The sequence below is a fragment of the Malaya genurostris genome, chromosome 3 (assembly GCF_030247185.1).
Source record: "Malaya genurostris strain Urasoe2022 chromosome 3, Malgen_1.1, whole genome shotgun sequence".
Taxonomy (NCBI): Eukaryota; Metazoa; Arthropoda; class Insecta; order Diptera; family Culicidae; genus Malaya; species Malaya genurostris.
In genome coordinates this window covers 158,825,237-158,841,000 of record NC_080572.1, presented here as the reverse complement: position 1 = coordinate 158,841,000, position 15,764 = coordinate 158,825,237, and the positions used below count along the sequence as shown (strand labels likewise).

The window sequence follows — 15,764 nt, the reverse complement described above, 5'->3', positions numbered from 1 at the left end:
GACCGTGAGTCATTCGAACTGAGTGTTTTTAAGGCTGCCTGACTGTCGGAACAAAAATAAGATCCTCTGCTGAAGTGCCGATTGTACTCCACACAGAATCGCGTAGATTTCTGCTTGGAACACAGTACAGTATCGACCAAGTGAATGAGACTGCTCCAGCCTCATTTTACGACAGTAGACACCAGCACCAGCACGACCATTCAACAGAGAACCGTCCGTATAACAAACTATGTGTTTATCAAGTTGTCGTTCCAGACAACCAGACAACCATTCCTCATAAAGAGGATAGCTCACATTGGATGTTTTGAAAGGAAAACTGCATGTGAGAGTTGCTTCTTGTTTTAGGAACACATGTAGTGGTTTAATGCACAGTAGCGCCTCTAGAGCTGCAGTAGGAGTTTTCGTAAATGATCCTGTCATCGTCATTTGGACCATCCTTTGGATGATTTAGCTTTGACTTAACTGTCGCGACTTCTCCTTTCTGCCACCATACAAGACATCCATATGCTAAAATTGGTCTAACAATAGTTGTGTAGATCCAATGAATGTATCTGGGTTTGAGTCCCCATGATTTTCCAAAAGCTCGTCTGCATTGGCCGAAAGCCATGCAAGCTCGTTTAATCCTGAAGTCAATGTGAGCAGACCAATTCAGTTTTGAATCAAGAATAACTCCGACGTATTTAACTTGATCGACCAGTGACCTCTGAACCGAAGAACTGTAACGGACGAGCTCCTGTGATTATCCTACGATGAGTGAAAAGCACCATTCAACAGATCGCAGGGCTTGCTGCATTAAATCAAAGAGAGTGTTAATGCTTATCAATATATGATAATCGTCGGCAAAACCATAAGTCGGAAATCCAAGGTTATTAAGTTTCCTTAACAAACCATCAGCGACTAGGTTCCATAAAAGTGGGGATAGTACACCACCTTGAGGACACCCACAGACACTTAGCTTTTTAATCTCTGCTTGCCGAAGCGATGAACAAAGAAGTCGATTACTAAGCATTGCGTGTATCCAATTTGTGATACTTGAAGGTATACCATGACCACGGGCTGCTTCCAGAATTGAATTGAAAGACACGTTATCAAAGGCACCTTCAATATCTAGGAAAACTCCCAAGCAAGATTGCTATTGTGAGAAAGCTTTTTCAATGTTGTACACAACATCATGTAACAGGGTTGTAGTGGACTTTCCACGCTGGTAATCATGTTGCATTCCATGTAGCGGATGCATGCCCAGACTAACATTCCTGATATAGTGATCGATCATGCGTTCCACTGTTTTAAGAAGAAATGAGCTAAGACTGATAGGCTTGAAACTCTTCGCTTCCTCGTAAGTGTCGCGACCGCCTTTGGGAATAAATTTGACAATTATTTCCTAACGATTTATTAAATTTTAGTTGTTTGATGTAAAGCCGCAATGACTGAGCGGAAACATATATTAGAGAAGCCAAATGAATGAAAAACTAACAGAAAAGATGAACTTTTGGAAAAAGATACGCTCAGAGACAGGACTCGAACCTGCGTTCTTATGCATTCCGTGCATACGCGCTACCATTTCGCCACTCTGAATCTTGTTTTAGTCACTCTAAAACGCCAAACAGACACAATAGCGCGTACATCGAACACGGTCTACATCCTGGCCGTCACCCGACCGATACCTTATATCCAAACATCTTCTCTGTCCATCAAACACTAGTCTTCTCGCTTTATACCTATTTCTTCGATCAAGCATTGAGTAGGAGAGTGTATTTATAATCGCTTGTCACCTTATTTAATGGTGCCAGTCGCTGGCTGGACATCGTATTTTCTTCAAAACATGTTTGAAATGTTCATACCCTTTCTGCAGTAGCACTGGGAAAACTCCATCCTTTCCAGGAGACTTGTACGGAGCAAAACTCTCAACTGTCCATTTGACCGATTCAATCGTCACAACGCTTCGAGCAAGGGCCCAAGAATCGTAACTACCTGAAAAAGTCTCGGCAAGAGCTGTCGGTGATGGATCCATACATCCTGGAAAGTGAGTGTTAAAAAGATAGTGAAGTACATCACCTTCATCAGACAAGTGTTCACCATCTGAAGTTCTCAAGAAACTGACATTAAAGTTCTTAGACTTCGAAAGTAATTTATTTAATCTGCTAGCCTCGTTGAGACTAGAGACATTTGTGCAGAGGCTTTTCCAACCACTTCGCTCAGACGACCGAAGAGCATTTTTGTAAGCCCTTCGACCCGACACGTATTCCCCCGACCCATCTCTGCGTCGGTGGTTCCAAGCTCTTCTGCATAGTTTCCTTAGTCTAGCAAGTTCAGTTTATATCTGTGCTGCCCCAAATGATATGGTGAGCATTTATGTCACTGCCGATTACAAGCGGTAAATCACTCGTGCAGCAGTATGATACAACCTTTTTGAAGTCATCGCTTGGCGAAGGTTGGTTATGCGGTAAATATGCCGAACAATAGGCATATTTCCTGTCTATGCCATCAATAGTCATACCAACTGTGACAGCACAAATATCCCGAGTTGTGAGCTCCGATATGAAAGAAACATCGAGAGCACTATTTGCAAGTATGCATGCTCGAGGCATTTCACGTAAGGATTTTTTAAATGTTTTAATCATTTAAATCCCACGAGTTGCGAAGGAAGAAGTCGTCCACTGTGCCAGAGCTTCGCTTAACACAGTAAGGGAAAACCCCAAGATATTCCATTCACGACTGCATTATTTAACCTCCTGCAGTCATTCAGTCATCGGCACGGAAATACACCTTGACCTAGGAGTTCCTATTTTTGTGGCCATTTACAACATGGAACAGGAAACCAGTGGATCAATTCTTGATAAAAAACAATTCCGCCTGATGCCACACGGCTTACCTGTTTGGTGGACTTATACCAACGGTACAGGTGGACCGTAGTGTTATTCTTAGCCAGTTGGGAAACCACTACCGACACTACACGGCTATCTAGGCTGCTCAGAGAGGGAAGTTGACATTGATGGTCAACTTAGATGGATGGCCGAGCAGCCAAATGTATCATTCGTGTGAGAAAATTATTCAAACAATTTATGTAGTTATCAACCTATAACTTAAAAACATTAAATCGGATATCTCTGAGAAGCTCGATTTCGTATTTTCTTGGGCACATAATACGAAATAACCGAAATCGTAATTTGCAACTTTCTCAGAAGACAGAAATGATATCATTATAAGCGTCATACAGTCGATTTCGATACTACCTGTATATCAAGTGTCTGTTTACTTGTACACCTTATCAGCTCGCTTCTGCTGATAACATTTGATACTATTGCTGGCTGCTTTAAAAATCCACACTACAATAAGTGCTTTATACGAACTTTGGCTTTATATAAACTGCATTCAGGATAAAAATGTTACGCGGAAAAAGTGATCGGGCTGGATTCAGTCTTGAATACGCAGGAAAATATTTATCTCAAGTTTTGATACTGATGCATCTTGGAAACAATAAAAACATTACTGGTATACGTTCGTTTATTTATTTTTGCTACAATTATATGCTTATTTTTTCAGATAGTGTAAAAATTCTGCTAGGACGACACACCAAAATTTTGGTGAAGTACATGGTAAAATTGGAAACGAAAAGTGATAAAACTGAAAATAGAGTATTGGTAAGAATTTGCTAATTAGTATTCATGATATGTGTTAAAATCGATCGCTTCAATTTATAGGTGTTTACTCCAGTTCGTGTCTACCTGTTGACAGCAAAAGTACCTACTAGAGTAAGTAAACAATGAGCCACATTTCAATCCTGAATCTTGAACAAACTTACAGGAAATGTTTATAGACACATATTTTATTTCAGATTGATTGTCATTTTCATTATCTTGATATACAGTCGATTGAGAGTAAAAAACCTACCCATTTTTCAATTACGACCAATGACAAAACCTATACATTTTCAACTATTGGAGATGCTGGAAATTTTAGCTCTGTAAGTGCGATAAGATTAGCAACAAATGCATATCGGAAATTGAATGGGTTAAATATTTTCAGAATGCAGATGTAATATTGACTGATTTGTCCTCTGCTGTAAAACAAATATTTCCCACAGTACCACTGAAATATATTATACGAAAAGTAAGGTTGTTACGCGTATGCAATTATATTACCTATTATGATTCGTTACATTTTTTATTTTAGATTGATGTGAACCCAACTGAACGAGCAACAATATTTTCTGATGAACTACGTCCATCCGATCCGCGCAATGTGGGCCCATGCGGCGGATTCAGCATGCAGTATGCATGCATGTGTGACTTTCATGCAGTACAATATAGAGAAGAGGTCGCTTGGGATATTGATACTATTTATTTATCGCATGATAACCGTGTACTTAATTTACGAGATTTTGATCATCTTGAGCAAAAGGATCTAATGGCAATCATTTCGGCTTTGGAATATAACACTTTCTTCCGTGGACTGAAAATTACCAATACGCGTCTTTCTACAGAGACATTTGAAAGAATTTTGCATGTTTTAAAGCGCTCAATGTGGCTGGAAGAATTGCATCTCGAAGCCCTTGGTTTGAGGTAAGAATTTTAATAGCATATATCAGAACAGACAAAAGAGTTATTAAAGTATTGCTCTCGTAGATACGATTTTATTCATAAACTTGCTGTTGCTGTGATATCAAATTCAAATCCGGCTCTACGTTCAATTGATCTGAGTCATAATGTTATAGAGGACAAAGGTGAGTTGAGATCCTACGTTGTTAAACGATTTTATTGTGTGCCAAAATGATATTCGATATTTTTGTATTATAGGCGCAACTTATTTTTCTGCCCTCGTGAGGCATTTACAAAGAGGTTTGCATATATTAATACAAATGTGAAATTTTTGTTATCATTGTTTACGTTTATTTCGGGTAGGATTAAATGCAATGGTTCTCATGTTGATTGAAACATACTTTCTAAAGTGTTTATATTCTTCTTAATGAAGAAATGCATTTAAAACAGTCACATTAATATCTACTAGAAGCTTATTGTGAAATAATAGTTGTGTACTTTATGATTGATTTCTGATATTATTCATATTTAATAATCAATGTACGAATGCATACATCAACAGACATATATCTTTACGTACAGTGTGCCAAATAAAATGAAGTCTTACTCCCCTACTGAGTGTATGACTTCAGAGATGGAATCTGAGTCACTTTATCTGAACATTCGCTTAAAACTTTTTTTTTAATTATTCATTTCAAATTAAGAAGGAAAACGTGTTATGTGCGTATGGTGCCATCATCTATAGTAATAAAACAAATGTTTTATTGTTAACGTCTGTCCTTTCATTACGAGTCCATCAGGTAGACACTGTATTAAAGGAGTGAAAAGGGTTACATGGCCAGTGTTGGTGATTGCCGAAAATTTGACAGAAGCTGTTATATTGCTATCTATATTGTATACAACATTTTCAATCCGGTAGAAGATGCTACAAGAACTCGAGTCGCTCAATGCATGAACCGCGAAAGAATTTTTCTACATTTCTTCGCTCCACTTCATACTCTGAGTATTTCACGGCCCTTAAAAAATTTACAGTCTGATAATGATCGTTGCTGAGTGGAATTTCCCAAAAGAGAATCGCAAGTTGACAATTATCGCAGAAAATCGAATCGATGATTCAACTTGATGATTCTCATACTAGGTTGTAATATTCCAAAACCCTTGTGTGGAGCATTCACAGACATTTTCATAGACACAACTTATACAAAGGTTATATGCACATAGTTAGAATAAGCGGAATAGTAAAATGATTCTATCGCAATTATCAACTGCCTGTATTGAATCGGATCACGAAACGAGAATAAGCGACAGTTTGTTGCTTCAGAGAGGATCCCCACAGCAGCGTACTATTCTATGTTAAATGAGTCATGCCGTGTTTTTGTTGTTGCGATGATATCCGTCTCTCTTTGATGGCACTGATTCAATCGTGTGAAGAGTTGCCAGTGAGCGTTCTTTGATACGATAAAAGCCATCCTTGCATGGCACCGATGAGTTTCACAGAAGTTTTTCTTTCAAACAATTTGTATATTTTCCAAGCTCTTGAACTGGCGACGTGAAGCGGCGACGATGCGAAAAGCGACAAATGACATTAGTTGATAAGTGCTCCGCTGAATTTCAGTAGAAGATAACACACTTTTCGAAATCTCGACAAACGCATTTGCTGATCCCAGTATATTGTTATTTACAGACTAGTTCATCGAATTATCATTCTGAACTTCGACTACAAGCTGCGCTTTACCGAGACATCAGTGTATTATTTTAACAAACCTCAGAAAAGAGCGTTTGGATTACTGAACGATCTATAAAATTTCATGTTGCTTTTTTATTTTTATGATTGTACAATGGTGATTGATTGTTTCAATAGTGTCGTATCGTCACACAGTTCTATGCTTCGTGGTGTATTTGAAATACCAATATCGTCGTGGTGGAGTAATATCATCAATGAAAACAGCTAATAATATAAATATACATGCTGCTATGAATAATAATTAAATTGATAAGAAAAACATGCCCAATCACAAAGCATGCTATGCAGCTGAATAATATTACCCTATTCAACTTGAATATCATACACAGAAGTAACAGTAATGCAGGATTTTGCTACGCACCATTCGAACGCTGCGCTCCTGTTACTTCTATAAATCAAATTCATGTAAAAATGGGGTTTTATTGGGTTTAATCTAAATAGTGCATGAACATTATCATCAGCATCAACCAGCAGGAAATAAAACAAGATCTTTTGTCGTATGTTTTTTACTAATGTTGCATTGTGTATTGCTATTGCACAGTGAAAACTGTTAAATTTACATTATCAATGTGATTACGATCCAAACTGATTATTTCCAACATTCAAAGTCTAGCATTCCCTTCATCTAGTGTTCATTTTATTGCGAACTCAACAACAGGTTGCGAAATCAAACACGGTTTGGAACTAACGAAAACATGTGTTGAAACTTCGTTAACCGTGCCGTGAACAAACCAATTTTGATGTGCAACACATCTTTATTTTCTATATAGAGGTGCAAATCAGAAACTCAAGGATAAATACACGTAGCAATGTGGTCAGGTTTTAAACACTTACAGCTCAGTCTATTTTGTATCAATTATTAATATTATTTCATCATTCGATTGGAAATATTTCTAATATTCGATTTGAATGTATCAAGCCACGTATTTTCAATAATAAATTATTGAAATTTTGATTAGTAGCGAGCAGTGCTCTTTTTTGTCTGCTAAAAATCTCCGGCATACAAGATTTCCCTGCCATAGACGACGGTTTTGAATGAGTAAGCGATATATCAAAGGGAAAGCATCGTTCTGATTGGTCAATCGAAGCAAAAGCGAAGCTGTTGGAAGCACGCGAATCTGTAAATAGAAGCGAAATTATAGCTAATGTTTCAGTCCTACGCGTTGCATGCTAGAGGTAGGTTGTTGCTAGACAGCACGACAAAAAGATTTGAAGCTTTAATTTATATGCTCTGATCTTGTGTCATGGATGTTCGGATGAAATTCCATGTTATGTGCTTAAGATTATTTCTAATTAATATAAGATGAACTCGATTGATAATGATAAAAAGTTTATCGCTTCAACCGAAATCGCAGAATGGTAAAGAAACTCAACGCTATAAAAATAACTGCTTGCATACAAAACTTTAACACAAGCTTGGCGAAGAGAAGCTTAAATATTGAAATCCGTACCGCAAGTATGTACTAAGATATAATTGCATACATTTGGGATATTGGTATAATTTCGTCGGCTATAAAACAAACAATGTTTGGTGTTGATTCCTAATCAAGATCAATCTAAACAGACTCGTGCAATTGCGGATTAAAAAGGGTGACGTTTGATTGAACTGGTTGATTGTAGATCATTAGAAATTTTGGTAGCCTTGTTCCACATCAATGGCTCGAACAACCCCATAGGGTCGATCCTTGTAGTTTTTTTCCCAACTCTAGTGATAGACTGTTAAAGGAGCATTCCTGAAAGTTACAAATTGACAATTGTCCCCAATTTGAGCACCTACATGCTTATATCAATTGACAAAAATCATTGATCTACATGCTCCCATAAAATTCCTAATCAATTAGCTTCCCAAAGATACAAAATTGGCAATTTTCCACAATTTTAAAAGTCTTATTGACACGCGTTATCCTTAGTTACAAGTTCCTGTATGATTACTATTGTCTGATCTTGCTCATATTTTCTTCCACAATGCTCAAAGCTGATCGAATCGTCCATAGTAATTTCAACTTACAGGAATTACTGATAATAGTTGCTCAAAATCACTACCGATTTTGTGTGACGGAAGATCAGTATTGATTTTGAACAATGTGATTCAAAGATCACTTATCAACTGATCTTAAAATGATTAGATCTGGTGTGATCTTTATTGGAAAAGGTCACAAGCGATCATCTTCGCTAGTGATTACGATTCCGATCAATTTTCTTTACACTTCGCATGTTCGGGATACTTGCTACGCTCCCTCTGCCTTAAAATACCCTTATAAACTCCTTTGGTGTGAAAGGAATATCTGTATTAGTTAAGAAATATTGTTTCTCGTCGAATAAATTTTACATTGACTTCCCCTTTTCTTAGTAAACTTACTACAGCTCTCCGCCATGATTACCATTATTACTACCTCTGAGTAGTGTAGAAAGTATTTATGCTCGTCAAAAAGTATCGATTCACACCTTCGGCACATGTGTCAAACTTGGCGATTCGCTTAGTTGTTTCATAGTTATACTGAGCTTACATACAGTCGCGTTATATTCCGGCAGATAAACAATAATTTTCCCTTAGCTCTTCGAATTTTTCGGCAATCAGATATTTTGTAATTATTTCAAAAATTTTGCGTTTCATTCAAAATAAAAATAGCAATACTGTTCCAATACGTTCTTGAGCATGGGGCAGGTGCTTTTAAAAAACCCCTACTCAAGAATGTTAAGATACAATTGCAAGCAATTACTCTCAGTATCGACCGCTGAGGATGGGACTAAGTCCTATAAAGACTGTCCCAGAAAGTATGGATGCAACCAAACCCCGCTGCCAATTCACAATGGTTCAGAATCTGTCAATTTTTATGGCTGCGTCCTGTTGTCTCCTCTAACCACTTGTGCAGTTGTTTATTCGTTTTCATTAGTTTGTTTCGAAATGCGTGGACTTTCAGCAGAATTACGTCGAAAAATTGTGTACAAATGGTGCACAGAACGCGGACTGTCACTGAGAAAGATAGCAAAAATGGAAGGAGTAAGTGAAAAAGCCGTGCGAAATGCAATCAGAAAGTTCGGTGAGGATAACACTTTGAGGATAAACCGAAAACGGGTCGAAAAAAAAGGTCATGCTAACTCTCAGTTGGATAAACGTATACTGAAGGAGTTCGAGCAAAAGAAGTAGGTTTCAGTTCGGATTGTGGCAAAAAAAGTGGGCACTTCGAAGTCAAATGTTCTTCGTGCTAAAGAACGTTTGAATCTTCGAATCTATAAGAAGCAGAAACAACCTAAACGTAGTCCGAAACAAGAAGCATCGATCAGGCCGAGGGTTCAGAAGCTGTACAATACGATTCTTGCTGGAAATTTGAACTGCATAATCATGGACGACGAAACATGCGTGAAACTCGATTACAAATCCTTGCCGGGACCACAATATTATACGGTGCTAGAAGGGCAAGTGTTAAACCAGTCCGAGACATCGATTGAAGTCGAAAAATTTGGTAAGAAGCTATGGCATGGCAAGCAATTTGTAGCTGCGGTAAGATTTCGAAACCCTTCATCACCACTGGTTCAATGAACAGCGAAATATACATCAAGGAATGTTTACAAAAACGACTTCTACCCATCATTCGAAGTCACAAGGATCCTGTTGTCTTCTGGCCAGATCTTGCTTCTTGCCACTACTCGAAATCAACGGTGAAATGGTATACTACCAAAAATGTCACTTTCGTCCCAAAAGACATGAATCCACCAAATTGCACACAACTTCGACCTATTGAGGAATTTTGGGCATTAACGAAGACACATCTTAGGAAACATGTCTCGGCAGCCGAAACCATTCAACAGTTCGAAAAATATTGGAAAAAGTGTCAAAACTGTCACCAAGAAGTCTGTACGGAATTTAATGAGGAACGTTTGCAAGAAGGTTTCTTTTTTTTTTGTTTCGATTATAGAGGTTTTAACCTTGAGGTCATTCACCTCTTCGGGCCAGAAAAACCTTCTGACCCTATGTACGGGGTTGGGAATCGAACCCAGGTGGGGCCCATCATACCCATCACGCTATACCCGTCCCCCTCTGCAAGAAGGTGTTGTAGTCTAATATTATCAGTATATCGAATAAAATTTGAATATCTAACACTTGTGAATTATTTACAGCGAAATCAAAGTACGTCCATACTTTCTGGGACAGTCTTTATCCCATCAGACTCGTATCGGGTGACTTTCGCTGGCTCGGCTTTGCCTAATTACATCTTCCGAGTTCATTTACTTGTTCGCCTTTTTGTGCCGCGGGTCATGAACTGCAAACAATTGGGACATACAGCATCTCAATGTTGCAATAAATCCCGTTGTATCAAATGTGGAGGAAGTCATGTGGATAACTCCTGCGGCGGAGACATTGAAAAGTGTTTCTACTGTAAGGAGGGACCGCCTTATGTCTCGGTATGCCCCGCATACAAATTGGGCAAGGATAAGCTGAGGCGTTCACTTAAGCAACATTCAAAGCGTTCTTTTGTTGAAATGTTGAGGAGTGCTACGCCTCTAGTAAACCTATACGCTTGTTTGTCAACTGACGAGAGCGCTGCTGATGAGCCCATCGAATGTACATCTTCGGCTGTCCCTCTTAGCTCATCATACAGAAAGAGAAGGAATAAATCTTCTCAAAAGCTCCCTAGTAAGGGTTCGAAGGTGTCCTCTGATGGGTCTCAAAAAATTACAATTGGTAGTGATGGCAAAAAACCGGAGAAAAAAGCTCCAGGCCTTAGAAAATTAAATTCCGAGCAAGAATTTCCATCACTTCCTGGGACTTCCAAACCCCTGAAAGTCCCTAAAGATCAGTCAGAAAATTTACCAGATACTGAGTTTGTTAAATTCTATGATATTGTGGACTGGATCATGTCTATTTTCAAAATATTTCTGAACCTAATAAAAGCCTGATAATGGCTTTTATTCCTACAGGTAAAACATTCTTGGAGCAGTTGACTGCAAAATGGACCCTTCTTTCAGCGATGGTATCTTTCGATGGCTAAGTCACCCACCGTGGTCACCTTTACAATCACTGATATTCAGTGGAATCGTAGAAGCATCATCCCAAGAATAGATCCTTTCAAATTTCTAGTAAATAATCTGGAATGTGACGCATTTGCATTGTGCGAAACTTGGCTAACTTCTGAAATACCCTTAAACTTCCACGATTTTAACATTATTTGTCTGGATCGAGATGATCCCTATGGAGGAGTGCTATTCTTTCTATCGCATTAGCCTCCCTTCGATACCAGGTATTGAAATTGTCGCATGTCATGTTACAATCAAATGCAAGGACCTTTGCATTGCTTCCATCTACATTCCCTCAAGAGCCTCGGTTGGGCATCGAATTCCTTCACCACCAGTAAGACCAAGTGCGCTGGACTTATCCCTTTACTCGACCGCTACGGTTGGACTGCACGTGGATCCCCACGGTAGCGATCATCTACCTATCGTGATTCCAATCGCCTACGAATTAAGACCATCGGAAACAATCAATGTTTCGTATTACCTCACACGAAACATTGATCGAAAATGCTACGCAAATCCGATATCTGAAAAACTAGAAACAACACAAGAACTTCCTCCGGAGGAAGAGTACCCGTTTTTGGCTGGCTTGATTCTCGACACCGCGACTCGAGATCAGACGAAACGTTCTCCCAATCCGTGGCGGGTCCAAGAGTGCTCAGAATTGAACGCGGAGAGAGCTTCATAATTTATCGAATTTAGGAAAAACGGGACACCTGATAATTTTAGAAACTACGCGGCATTAGACGCTAAAATGAAAAGCGAAGAAAAGCGGTTATTGGCGTCGATTCATAGACGGATTATCGAGAGAAACATCAATGAGCACTTTTGGAACACAGCCCGACGAATGCGTAACAAAAACACCACGAACGAAAGCGAGGAATATCCTAACCGCTGGATATTGGATTTCTCTAAAAAAAAATATGCCCTAACTCTGTTCCGGAACAATCGATTATGCGCGTAGCCTGATTGATGAATGTATCAACACATCTTGCACGCTAAGACAACTTGCCGACGACAGCGTTGTGTCTATTAAGGGACCCAAAGCTGCCGATCTCCAAGGACCATTTGCAAGATACCCTCGGCAACTTGTATCTGAAATAAAAATGCCAACAGAGAATCAATTTTTTCCGTACAATAACCGGAACTTCGTGTGGTGCCCACCCAGGAGACCTGATCAGGCTGTACCAAACGACGATATTGTCCGTAATGGAATATGGATGCTTCTGCTTCCGATCCGCCGCGAACACCCATTTCATTAAACTGGAAAGTATTCAGTATCGTTGTTTGCGTACTGCCTTAGGTTGCATGCATTCGACTCATACGATGAGTCTCGAAGTGATCGCGGGCGTCTTACCATTGAAATATCGATTCTGGGATCTCTCATATCGATTGCTTATCCGATGCGATATTTTGAATCCGATGGTAATTGAAAACTTCGAAAGGCTTGTCGATCTCAATACTCAGACCCGTTTTATGTCCTTGTATTTTGATTACATGGATCAGAATATTAATCCTTCTTCGTTTCTTTCCAACCACTTGAGCACTTCTTGGATACTTCTGTTTCTACTGTGTTTTTCGACATATTCATGATAGAAGAGTTTCGCGGAATTCCGGATCACGTACGACCTCGAGCGGCCCCTAATATCTTTTATAATAAATTTAGAACAGTCAACTGTGAAAAGGTGTTTTACACTGACGGATCGAACATGTCCACAGGCTTTGGCATCTTCAATCAGAACATCACCGCTTCGTACAAACTCAGTGATCCGGCTTCAGTTTACGTCGCAGAATTGGCTGCTATTCAGTACACCCTCGAGATTATTGAAACCTTGCCCAAAGACCATTACTTCACGTCACGGACAGTTTAAGCTCAACAGAAGCTCTACGGGTAATGAAGCCAGGAAAGTATCCCCCATATTTTCTGGGGAAAATACGGGAACACTTGAGAACTTTATGTGAACGGTCTTATTCAATATCATTAGTCTGGGTCCCTTCGCATTGCTCCATTCCGGGAAATGAAAAGGCAGACTCATTGGCTAAGGTGTGTGCATTAGAAGGTGATATTTATGAAAGACCAATCTACTTCAATGATTTTTTAGTATCGTCAGAAAACTCTCGAAAGTTGGCAAACTTCATGGAGCAATGGCGAACTGGGACGATGGCTACATTCCATTATCCCTAGGGTATCGACCAAACCTTGATTGAGGGGGATGAACGTGAGTCGCGATTTCATTCGTGTTATGTCGCGGCTCATGTCAAATCATTACGCTTTCAACGCACATCTCCGGCGTGTGGTCGTGCGTAGAGTATCGCGACGCCAGGTCTAAGCTACTGGAATCCCTTATGGCCCCAGGTAGACCGCCTGAGGTTCCGGATCGGGATGTGTTGGCGAGTCGGGATAGTTTATATATGCTTCTTATATACCATTACCACAAACACATTAATATACAAGTGTAATCTGTTATATCTCGCTCAGAAAGTATAATCTCTACCTACAGGTTCGACACTAACATCCGCCCGATTCTCTCGATCCCCGTCCCTGTCCATCATCTTCATTGGAACTAACACTATCTTTTTTTTCACTAACTTTTTCGTTCCCCCTTCCCTGTCTCTTCACCATCTCGATTGCAACTAATTAGATCTCTGTCGTTTTCAGACATTTTGTTCCCACATTCCATTTTTACCCTGTTTCCACAATATTTCTTTTTTTTTCATTCTCTTCCGTAACATCATCATCACCGCCCACGGAAGATCGCTCCAGTCGATGACCAGCATGCGGACCCACACAGACCGAAGGATGCGGCCAGCATAGATATTTACCAACACCATCTGGAAGACTCATGCAATATTCAATTCATCGACCACTGCCGATCGCCAGCAATCCGCATCTAGTTCTTATCCAAACTATGTTGCAACAAGAGCACGAACATGTTATCTATGTTATACTGGTTAAAACAAGGTGACAGCAATGTTTCTTCATAACATAACTAGATACGAGAATAGACAATATTTATTGAGGTTTCCAATCACCACATCATATTGAATTAATTATAATGTGCAAGCTATCGCTACTTAATCCAAACATATCTTTAATCACAACTATGCTTGTAGCTACTAGTTGAAAATAAGTTTATTTGACTTCAATAGTAGCAACTTGTAACTAGTTCTGATATCAATTAACCCAACTATCTTGCAACAAGTACACGAACATGTTTCTTATGTTACACTGGTGGTGACAGAAGTGTTTATTTATAACACAAACATTGAACTAACTATCATTTCAAAGATATCGTTACTTAATTCTAACATATTTTTAATCACAGTTATGCGTTTAGCTACTAGTAAAAAACAGATTTATTTTCCGTTGCGAAACCATTATAAACATGTAAGCGTATATGTAAATCGTTACTGTGAAATGATATAGCAGTACCATAGATATTACAAGATTATAACATACATTTCTGCATTGATTCAGATAGCTATCGGTTGGTTTTCGAAACCTAGAATTTGTTGGCTTGAATATGGCGAACACATAATGGAGTTGCAAGAAGTGTATGAAACATAAATAAAGTCAGACTATCACTTTTTTCAAAACTACTTTTTGATGATAATAATGAAAGCAAATAGTCAAGCAAAATAGTCGTTTTAGTCGATTTTGATTTGTTCTTTTTAGCAAGCATGTAAAATGCATTTGTTCTTTTTAGCAAGCACCAAATGTAAAAAACGGATAGGTATTCTGTGCGGGGTTAAGAAACGAACCCAGGCGGGTTACGTGAAAGGCATCCACTTACCCATCACGCTACACCCGTCCCCATATATTCTATTTCATATTGATGTCACACTGAACAAATTAGTGAAACATGTACTTCAGCTTCAACGCATTTATCACGACTGTATAAATCATTGCTTAGCTTTCTGATCGGTGCAATTTTGTCTTTCGGATATAATATAAAAATACTTCTAAACATTGATAGCAGTCTACATGCAATCGTTGTGTCTGGTAATTGTTAAGAACCAATTTCTCTTTCTTTGTTACTTGAATTCTACTGTCCACTGTTACGTTACTATATTTTCACTTAGGTGTAATAATTACAATACGGATACCAACTATTCCGAACAACTTATCGTTGTCTTCATCGTTGTATCCGAGTTTGTTGGTATTATAAGTATTACCACAGAAAACAAATATATAGGCTCGGTTATGAACTGTGTGTAAGCTTTGCTCTACTGAATACTGCGAATAATTGCAGATGTCACCGCGATCGATGTGTTATTTTGTTGCCGCTTACACATGAGAAAATAGTTTGGGTGCTACATTCACTTCTCGGTAGATTGTTGCCCACTTAGAAAAAAACGTTCAACGGTGATCCTTCATTGGTCCAATACGTTGAATCATTGGTCCAATGAAAGTCCAATCAATCGTTCAACGGGAGGCCAACACGGGTCCTTCGTTTGCCGATTTTGAA

The 15,764-nt window shown here is 39.0% G+C and overlaps 1 protein-coding gene across 8 annotated transcripts in view; it reads left to right on the top strand.

The window, feature by feature from the left end:
- The window catches only part of LOC131439453 (F-actin-uncapping protein LRRC16A), a 71,292-nt gene that overhangs the window by 35,084 nt on the left and 20,444 nt on the right, over positions 1-15,764 (top strand). For 2 of the 8 annotated variants that reach the window (XM_058610460.1, XM_058610459.1), the window contains exons 1-8: positions 3,347-3,492; positions 3,544-3,641; positions 3,702-3,752; positions 3,836-3,964; positions 4,027-4,110; positions 4,174-4,562; positions 4,626-4,723; positions 4,797-4,838. In XM_058610460.1, coding sequence (XP_058466443.1) covers positions 3,384-3,492; positions 3,544-3,641; positions 3,702-3,752; positions 3,836-3,964; positions 4,027-4,110; positions 4,174-4,562; positions 4,626-4,723; positions 4,797-4,838 — 1,000 coding nt within the window. In that variant the 5' untranslated portion in view covers positions 3,347-3,383. Of the gene's footprint in view, positions 1-3,346; positions 3,493-3,543; positions 3,642-3,701; positions 3,753-3,835; positions 3,965-4,026; positions 4,111-4,173; positions 4,563-4,625; positions 4,724-4,796; positions 4,839-15,764 lie in introns of those variants that run through there. The other 6 variants (XM_058610465.1, XM_058610464.1, XM_058610467.1 and 3 more) reach the window with 5 other exon arrangements.